Raw genomic sequence first — 10,780 nt, forward strand, 5'->3', positions numbered from 1 at the left:
GAGAGAACATGGCTACGGAACCTGGCTGGAGAACCTGGAGAACGTGGCTGGAGAACCTAGCAAGAGAACATGGACACAGAACTTGGCTGGAGATTGTGGCTAGAGATCCTGGCAAGGCTGCTGATCAACTGAACGCTGTCTCCATGTCATTCCTTCTTCGCCGACTCCGTCCACACCAATGGGGAACCCCTGGACCTGCTGGGGTTCGACCCCAGCACCAAAGGTATGATCTTAACAGAGTCTTGCATCTACCCATGCAAAGCAGTATGAAATGCAATTAAGACAGTGCCTGGCAGGCAATTTCTTCCCACATACCATCATCCACAATCCAGTCATCATCCTGGCGTGCCTGAACCAGCTTCGAATACTGTTCTTCGTCAACTTCTTCATAAACACTTGTGAAGTCCTCAACCTGCCATCACACAAGTTTGAAAAAGCTTCAAATGGAGTGAAAGTGTTAAACAATTCTGATGAAAAAAAATTGTCAAATTTGAAATTGGAATGGCAGCCTGAAGGAGTAGCTGCAACCAAATCATGAGTTCTGACATTCAACACCACTGCAGGGTTTTCCTTAAATAGACATCAATTAGCTTAGTATTCCTTTTAGGTGGGTGTTAACATAAGATATTAAATGATTCCATTAGCATAATACACTTGTCACACCATCAATTACTCATCTACTTCATAAAAAACAAACTGAATTATAGCCAATTCTTCGTTAGCTGCTTTGGGGATTATTCACTTATAATTTCTAGATTGGTTTCTCCTATACTTAGCAAACCTGTAAGGCATGTCACCTCCCTCTCCACTAGCTTATGTTGCCCTGTGCATAGATGATAATTTTAATAACTATTCATCCAACCAAATATAATTCAAAGGAAAAGCCTCGACCCTCAGCCCCTCCAAAAGGTAGCAAAACACACTATATTCCACAGATACACTAGATATGGGTTTTAAGTGATTTCTGTTTAAATTACCACTAATCCCCCACCTTTCTCAGGTCTTACGACTGCAGAGACACAAACACTGAGCTACTGGAAGCAATCTAAGGTCCATCAATAGACAAATGGATAAAGAGGTGGTCTATGTATATAATGGAATATTACCCAGACATAAAAATGGATGAAATCTTGTCTTTTGGGACAACATGGATACACCCTGCAGGCATTATGTTAACTGAAATAAGTTAGACAGAGAAAGACAAGTATCATATGATTTCACTTATATGTGGAATCTAAAAAACAAAACAAAACCAGCCTCATAGATACAGAAAACAGACTGATGGTTGCCGGTGGGGAGGGTGGACAAAATGGGTGAAGTGAACCAAGAGGTACAAACTTCCAAATATTAAAAAAATAAGTCATGGGGATATAGTGTATAGGATGGGGAATATAAACAATAATAAATCAACTTTGTAAGGTGACAAAATTCAAACAGGGAATCATTCAAAAACCATTTCAAGTGTAACTGCAGAATATAGTATTTTGCTAAATTTTAGAGGGGGATGGACGGAAATTTCCCTTTTGAATTATATTTGGTTGAACAGTTATTAGACTGATTGTGGTGATCATTTTGTAAAGTCTATAAAGCCAAATCACCATGCTGTACACCTGAAATGAATATAGTATTGTTTAACAATTATACTTCAATTTAAAAAAAAAACGCTGGGCTACTTGGAGGGCAAGTCCAGAGAGTGGCAAGTCCTCCAATCATACAGGCTGTCCAACTGCCAGAGCACTAGAACACCATGAACCATTGGCATGAATAGAGCAGACCACCTCAGCCCAGTTAAAGCAACAAATGGAGCAGATGCACACCACTGCTGCAGCTGCCGTGGTGACAGGCCATCGACTTCCCAGGTGAGAATTTGGTGGGCTGGTTAGCAAGAACTTGGATGCCTCTTTAAAAATTTCCCCCTTCTCGCCCTGGCCAGTGTTGCTCCGGGTTAGAGCATCAACTTGTGCACCTAAGAGTCTCGGGTTCAATTCCTAGTCAAGGGCACATCCCTGGTGTTAGGTTCAATCCCTGACCCAGTCGGGGTTCATACAGGAGGCAACCAATCGATGTCTCTCTCTCACACATTGATGTCTATGTCTCTATCTGTCTCTGTCACTCTTTCTTCCTTTCTTCCTTTCTCCCTCCCTCTCTCTCCCTCCCTCCCTCCCTCCCACTGTCTCTGAAAAGTAATGGGGGAAAAAATCCTCAAGTGAGGATTAACAACAACAACAAAATTTGCCCCTTCTCTTGACAGTTCTGTCTTATCAAGTGGGGGGGGCGGGTGGAGGAAATAGCTAACTCCAAAGACCGTAAGAAAAAACACTTGCACACCAAGCTTTGCAAGCACAATGGGCAGAATGACTGGATCTCTGCCATAGCTATAAGACTTATAATAACTACAGGACTAAGCTTAGTTTTCACCTCCTGTTTAATCTATTCTATAGGGATCACTGGCAAATATTTGGCCGTCTACCATTTGATAACAGAAACTACCTGCCCTAGCAAATTAAGTTTTTGACAACCCAAATACAACTAGTCCAATTAATATTTCTATATTGACCAATTTTTTTTGGGGGGGCAGGTAATTTTTGTTGGTTGAAGTCTATGGGGCATACTTTGTCTCTTATTTAATCAACTCACTTATTCAAAAAAATACCAGAAAACTTCTCTTAAAAATCATTTTGAGTAACAAGTCATTTTGACTTTCTCTAAAATCATTGCTACTGCTCAGCATGAACTTTTAGAACTATGCAATTAACATCAGTGATTAAAAAGAAATCAAGCACATTGTGTAAACATCTGAAATGGCCCAGAGAACTCCTTTATAGAAGTACCTATAGACTCTATAGTATAGAAGGAAAGTGGGTTGGAGGGGGTAGGTGGAGATGGGCAAAGAGGGGGGAATAGGGACAGAAAGAGACTTTGCTTAGGGCAGTAGGCGTATGACACAGTGTACAGATGATGTTTTGTTGAGTTGTATACTTGAAACCTGTATGGTTTTGCAAACCAATGTCGCCCCAATAAATTCAATAAAAAAATGCTTTATTCCTGTTTTACTATAATCCTTTTAGTAGCCCTTTATGGTCTGGTTGACTCACTTAACTTGAATGAATGAAGGCAAATGACAAAAACCCCCTTCTGCTTGCTTAATTGTCCAATACAGTATAAGCCAGGGGTGGGCAAACTTTTTGACTCGAGGGCCACAATGGGTTCTTAAACTGGACGGGAGGGCCGGAACAAAAGCATGGATGGAGTGTTTGTGTGAACTAATATAAATTCAAAGTAAACATCATTACATAAAAGGGTACGGTCTTTTTTAGGTCTTTTTTTTTTTTTTTTTTAGTTTTATTCATTTCAAATGGGCTGGATCAGGCCCGCGGGCGGTAGTTTGCCCACGGCTGGTATAGGCCATGGTTAAACATGCATATTATGAAGCCTGAGTTCAAATCAAGGCTCTGCTGCTGTGACCTCAGATCTATCAGGTGCAAAATGCTCTTAATTATAGCATCTAACTTTATATGGTTGTTGGAAGAATTAAATGAATGATCATATTTGTAAAAGCACTTAAAATAGTGTTAACGAAAAAGTGCATTAATTGCTGTTATTTTCTAGTATTAATTCATCACTTTCAGGCCCCAAGGCAGTTAAGATACTCAGGGAACATGTTGAAGGTGAAGCTAGACAATGCTGTGCAGATGGTAGCTACTCTGTTTCTATCTACAGGACATAAACAGCGGGTACAGGAAAACAGCCAAAATGGCAGGACATTCCATCTTACATCAGGGCACAGCAGAAATAAGATCCAAGTCACCACTGCCACTCCCCTTGCAAATGAAATTAGGAAAAACAATTCTCTCAAAGTGCTTAGCTAAGCTGCTCAGTACCTTAGGAGTAAAGTAAAAGCATCTCTATGCCCACCCCCTCGCAACAAAGCCATGGGATTTATCAGAAATTCAATATACTTAATAAGAAAATATATATAGCCCTATCCGGCTTGGCTCAGTGGATAGAGTGTCAGCCTACGGACCGATGGGTCCCAGGTTCGATTCCAGCCAAGGGCACATGCCTGGGTTGTGGGCTCGATCCCCAGTAAGGGGTGTGCAGGAGGCAGCTGATCAATGACTCTCTCTCATCATTGATGTTTCTATTTCTCTCTCCTTCTCCCTTCCTCTCTGAAATCAATAAAGAAATATATTTTAAAAAAAGAAAATATATATAACTAGTTTCATTTCAGAATTGTGAAAGCATCTGTAAAGTGCCTTACAGGAACTTTAAGGGTCAAGTGGCTATGAATTGGATGAAGCACAAAGGAAAAAACAATAGAAAAATGGTTACTTACTTCATATTTATACTTCTCACCAGCTTTAGCCTTTTTCAGTCTTTCTAGAGCTTCCTGGCGCCCTTTCTTTGATTTCTTTTCTCGCCGGGATCGAGAAGCTACAAAGCTCCCTGAATCTGACACAGCTGTAAAAAAAAAAAAAGCCAAATTTACATGAAATGTTACAAAATTGTCAGCCATCTTGCCTCAAAAGCAGAGGAATCCAGGATTGAACCTAACTTCTAGCCAACAGTAATACAATTTCAATATTATACAAATGAATACTTTTTATAATGTAAATACAGTAAACCGTTGATTTTTCGGACCTCAATTTAACAGACTTCAGATTTAGTGGACAAAATTTCTGGTCTGTATGTCATATGTGAAAATTAACACCTTGTTAATATTAAAATGCTTTTAACTAAGATTTGCTTATAATTAAACTAACAGTTTATTTTCTTGTTATTAATTCAGTTATTTTTAACAAATTTTAGCAAATAGGCCATATGTTGGAAAAAACACTAGTAATTTCGCTGACATAAATATTACATATCTACAATTATAGTCTACATATTTATATCCAAGAGTCACCGCTTATAAAAAATGTTCTGCAAATGATTAGCACATGATCACGCCGCATCTCCCAAGGTAACCGGTTCTGTTGTCTCATGGCATGACTTTCTGCAGCAGTTTTAGTGCAGGCTGGCAGATGTTCCCACATGTGCTAAGCCATGCTCACCCATGTGCGTGTTTACTCACAGTGACTGGTGAATGCACACATTTACTAGACCTGTTCAGTATAAATTTAAAATTACAGTAATCCATATAGAAAACTTGTCTGTGAAATTAAATTTTTCATACATACTTAATTTTAATTACAAACGTCTACATAAGTAACAACAGATAAGCTAATTAACTTGTCAATTTTTTAACATACACATTTGGAAAACCTACTTGATTATATAACAGACTTTCAGCTTTAATGGACACCCCCCCCCTTGCCCAAATTAGTCCATTATATCAAGGTTTTACTGTAATTCACAAAGTTCATGGCTGAGCCTGTAGCTCCTGTGACTCAGAGATTTTTCTCTGAGATACAGTTGAAACAACTAAAACAGCTATTATTTTTTTCTTTAAAAGGAGAAAAATTCAAATTCAACTGATATCTCTTATAGACACTAGAGAAGAAAGATCAGCTAGCCCATAACCTTTCCATTACAAATGAGGGGCCTAGGAGAGTTATAAAAGGGTTGCTATCCATTAATCAACATTTGGCATGATTTAAGGAGCACCTGCTCTTTGCAAAGTACTAGGTGCTCTGAGAGACACAAAGATAAAAAAGATATGGTCCCCATACTCAGAGAACTTAAAATCTAAAATGGGAGATAAATAGCAACTAACTCTAAAACAATCTTTAGAAGTCGTGCATGCCATAACAGGTTCAGACAAAGTATCTGGAATTTCAAAGGAGGGATAAATTGGGGTTGGGAGAATTTAACAAAGATGACTCTAAAAAGATTCTTGATTTCATCACTGATTTCCAGGCCTCACTTAGTTGGTTAGGGCATTATAAGATGATGATGAAAAATTATAAAGGTTAAAATGTTTTGTCAAAAATTACTGAAATACCAGAGGGCTTCAGTGTTCATTCATTCAACTTTTGAATTATTCATGCTTTTGGTCATTATAAACTGACGACCTCACACACATAGTGAAAAGATTTCATTCACATAATTAAGACTTTCATATACCAGCTAATGAATAACCAAGTCAAGTAAGACAGTGCTGCCTACCAGCCGAGAGCTTAGGCTCAGCATGAGTGCCATCTATGCCTGTGAATTTGAGTATTTTATTGTATTTGGTGCTAATTATTCTATAAAAAGTAGGCACAGAAAAGGAAAAGTATTGATAAGAGGCATCCTAATAGCTCCAACCCCACTGCAAAATTCTTAACAACATTAAGCAGTTTGACTAAGTGTTTGACTGAAATAGAAGATGCAATTTAAAGAACATGTACCAAATGCTGGCAATAAACTACTAAAAACTGCATCTCAAAAGTGAAGTATAATTAGAGATCTTATTTCTTCTAGCTTCCTGGAATTGCAATCTCTATAACATCTGCCTATTGTTTGACTTTCACATTTGACTTTTAAATCCGTTTTAGAAAGGCATTAAGTAAAAATTAAGGAATGCAGGTACTTAATGATGACAGCCACAAAATCCTGGGTGTCACTCAAATGATTAAAATAAAATGAGCAAACCCTAACTGGTTTGGCTCAGTGGATAGAGCATCGGCCTGCAGACTGAAGGGTCCCAGGTTCGATTCTGGTCAAGGGCATGTACCTTGGTTGCAGGCACATCCCCAGTAGGGGGTGTGCAGGAGGCAGCTGATAGATGTTTCTCACTCATCGGTGTTTCTAACTCTCTATTCCTCTCCCCTCCTCGCTGCAGAAAATCAGTAAAATATATTTTAAAAAAATAATTTTAAAAAATGAGCAGGCCTACATGAAATGGTTTCAGAGAATACTGAATATGACCACTATGAGTGAAAAGTAGGCCTCAATGTGTTCCCTTTAAGATTCCTTGACTCCTCTTGATTAAAATAATAAAACATATAGTCTTCAAATGGACTTACTCCACAGGGTCTGGGGTGCAACAACAAATATGACAGAGTTGCCTGTCCTCAAGGGGTTCACAGTCAAGTAAAGTAAAAGGACCTGAGGCTCCCACCATCATATAAATAGGGTGTCATATAAGAGGTAAGAGCATGGTACTGAGGAAATGTAAAAAAGAGTACTGTTAATTTTGCCTGGGAAATCAGGGAAGGCTTCACAGGAAGTTTCCAACACAGACCTAGCAAGAGGAGTAAAATTTTACTATCAGAGTACATGGTAACAAGTGGCACAAGCATAGGAAAAGGCACTAACCAAATTACAAAAGGATGAAAATGCAAGGTGTATTCAGAAACCGAAAGTCAGTGTAGCAGGTAAGGCATGAGAGTGTAGAGTAAGTGGGAGAATAGATCAGGGAAAAGCAGCACAACCCAGCTCTGTCACTTACTGGACAACATGAGATCACACTTAACCTTTCTGAGCTGCAGTGGACAGCTGTCTTGCTGTTGTTTAAGCTGCCCAGCATATGAACCTACTTGTGAAATTTCCCCTATAAGTCTTTTCTAAAATATATTTTTATTGATTTCAGAGAGGAAGGGAGAGGGAGAGCGAGGGAGAAACATCAATGATGAGAATCACGGTTCGGCTGCCTCCTGCACAACCCCCACTGGGGACGGTGCCTGAAATTCAGGCATGTGCCCTGACCGGGAATTGAACCTCCTGGTTCACAGGTCAACACTCAACCACTGAGCCACACTGGTCCGGCTCTCCTAAATTTTGATGGGACACAGAGGCCATATCCTACTACTGAAAAGGCAGATGCTCTTTCCCAGACACCCTTGCAGCTAGGGCATGGGCATATAAAATGGGCTTTCCCAATTAGGAACACCTGCTCAGACTTTAAATCAGAAGCTAGTGTCAAAAGGAAAGGAGATGGGCTAGGAAAAGATTCTATAAGTAGCAACAGCTGCAGGAGGATTAAGTAACAGTGCCAGCAATGGTAACTACAGCTATAACAAGCTATAACCTCAAGTACTTGGCCATGGTTGGCAACGACCTCCTCACTGGAACAGTTTTGTGACACGATTTTAATCACTATTCCTGGCTAACTAACCCCCAGGCTGACTCTCCAGTCCTCCTGGAGTTTCCATGAACAACACAATATTCTTCTAATAAATTCCTTTTCTGTTTAAATTAGCTGGACTTCACAAATGGAAAATAATTGACAATGGCTTGTTGTGTTTATTTTTTGTTTTTATTTTATTTATTTTTCAATGGGCAATAAAATTGTAAAAAAAAAATAGCTAGAATTGGTTTCTATAGCTTACACCTAAGGACTCAGACTAATGCAGAGCCTCAGGGTCCTCATCTCTGAAATGGGGATAATCATGTTTGTTTCATAAAGTTGTTGCAGATTAAATGAAGATACTTGGCTTTGTACTCAGCAATATAAGAGAAGTTCATTGCACGTGTGTATAGATGCAGGGTAGACACACACACTACTTAGCAGTAACATGGTCTAGTGCTGTGGTTCTCAACCTTCCTAATGCTGCGACCCTTGAATACAGTTCCTCATGTTGTGGTGACCCCCAATTTCATTGTTACAAATTGAACATAATTAAAGCATAGTGATTAATCACAAAACAATATGTGTTTTCCAATGGTCTTAGGCGACCCCTGTGAAAGGGTCGTTCGACCCCCAAAGGGGTCACGACCCACAGGTTGAGAACCACTGGTCTAGCATCTAGAAAACAAAAATATAACAAAGCAGTGATTTCAGGGGAGCCTCAATATAGCACTGCATAAAATTAGGCGTTTAGCCCTAGCCGGTTTGGTTTAGTGGACAGAACGTCGGCCTGAAAACTGAGGGGTCCCAGGTTCAATTCCGGTCGAGGGCACATGCCCAGGTCGTGGGCTCAATCCCCAGCAGGAAGCAGCTAATCAATGATTCTCATACTAATGCTTCTATCTCTCTCTACCTCTCCCTTCCTCTCTGAAATAAATATGTATTTTAAAAAGTTAGACGTTTACAATCTCAACTCTATGAAAACAAAAAGCATGTCCAACTTACCTACCACTGTTACCACTAGAGGCTGGCAGAATGCCTATGCCTAGTAGGTACATAATAAATATTTGCTGAATGAACAAATGAATGAACCACTCACTGTGCATGCTTTATTCAATCATTAAATTCTCCTCGATCCTTTTTCATATATAAAGCTAGTTACAGACCTTTCAACTTTTCACTGCCATTGTCAAGGTACCCCACCTAATAGTTGAGGGGAATAGGCCTAGATTTCCATTTTTGGAATATGTCTCCAATGCTTCACGTAGTAAGTTAGCAAAAAAGAATAAGCGTGGAAAAAATCTAGTTACAAAAATTTAATACATGGTTCAAAATTACCTTCTGAAGTACCCCCATCCTCCCCAAAAGCAGACAAAATAATGGCCTGCAACAGTCTTTCCGGTAACAATCTTTCAGTCTGCTCTAGAGGAAAAATTCCAGTCACAAGTCTCCAGCAACACTTAATCAACACCATGACTTAAGAGGGGTCTCAAGATTGCCAAAGAGTGATTTCTTGATGTTCACAGATGTTGTACAGTTTTTAGGGTGAAGAAACAGCTTAGTGGCAAATCACTGATGTAGGGCTGCAGAGACTGCATGTGTTCGCACCCTACATCCCATTTGTAATCCAGGCTAGTAGACTGCCTAAAATAAATTGTCCTAAAAGACAAAAGGCTCGAAGAATAAATTGAAATCTCTGATTCGTATCTAGGTGAATGCAAAGGAAGCTGATTAGGAAGCAAGTTCTCATTAATAGTGATGCACTTGAGTGACAGATGTGCTTCAGCTAAGAAAGTGAAGCATCTGATTTTAAGTTAGAAGTTCACTTAAGTCACACTTTAGCTGAACACTGTTCAAAAAATCAGAAATCAGACAAAGCCATTTGCATTTTTGTACTCAGTTTTTTGAAGTAAAAGATTATCACTGAAAACGGAGTGATACAGGACATCTGAAATGCTGAACTGCTACTTTTTTTTAAAGCTTCATCAGAGAAGACTAGATTGTGAACACTATTTCTATGCCATACTTGAACTTTCCATAGAATTTGGAAGAAAAAATTGTTAATGCATAAAGGAGAAACCCAGTAGCTAGAAAGACAAAATGCATCTGTATGTTCTGGTGACAGCACTTAAAAGTTTTCTTTACAAGGTACGACAATTTCCTGGGAGTTTCTATAAAGGGGATGACATGCATCGTAGCCCTCAAGTGCATAGTTGAGGTGGCAGTAGTGAAATACTTTCCGTCAAAACTGTGCCCCGCCGGGGCCAGTCTTATAAAGGTGTGCCCAGAGCGTGGCACACGACTCACCAAAAGGAAAAAAACAAAACAAAAAAAGAAAGGCAGGAGAGTGTGGAGACCCGCAGTGACCGAGGTGACGCAGTTTCCCATACCAAAAGCCCCGCAGGCGGGGGGCTGCCAGGAGCAAAGAGCCCAGCAGGCAAGCCCGGTCATATACCAGAAAAGTCCCAGCCCGGGGCGACCAAGGTCCGCGCCCAAACAGACCGGCGGGACGACTGTGGCGCGCGCCTCCCTCGGGAAAAATTAAAGGAGATCCATCCTCTAGCCTCCACCACCCACAATCATGCCACGGTCCCCGCACTCCCAACCCGGGACCCCGCGTGGCCCCAGCTCACAGTCGTCGCCGTGCACGGGCGCCATGGTCCGGGAGTCTCTCGATTCCGCGCCAACCAGCCTGAAACTGGAACGAGGGCAGAGACAGGCGCCAGCCTGAAAGCCAATCAGCGGCTCCGGAGGCTGCGGACTTCCGCCCGGAAGGCCCCTGACGTG

The 10,780-nt window shown here is 40.5% G+C and overlaps 1 protein-coding gene across 1 annotated transcript in view; it reads right to left on the reverse strand.

Moving 5' to 3' along the window:
* POLA1 (polymerase (DNA directed), alpha 1, catalytic subunit) overlaps positions 1–10,709 on the reverse strand; it is a 312,056-nt gene extending 301,347 nt beyond the window's left edge. The window contains exons 1-3 of the mRNA XM_006769997.2: positions 10,627–10,709; positions 4,337–4,461; positions 316–412 (exon numbers count right to left, since the gene is read on the reverse strand). Coding sequence (XP_006770060.1) covers positions 316–412; positions 4,337–4,461; positions 10,627–10,651 — 247 coding nt within the window. The 5' untranslated portion in view covers positions 10,652–10,709. The remainder of the gene's footprint in view (positions 1–315; positions 413–4,336; positions 4,462–10,626) is intronic.
* Positions 10,710–10,780: the final 71 nt, after the last annotated feature.

This window comes from Myotis davidii, unplaced genomic scaffold (assembly GCF_000327345.1).
Source record: "Myotis davidii unplaced genomic scaffold, ASM32734v1 scaffold1124, whole genome shotgun sequence".
Taxonomy (NCBI): Eukaryota; Metazoa; Chordata; class Mammalia; order Chiroptera; family Vespertilionidae; genus Myotis; species Myotis davidii.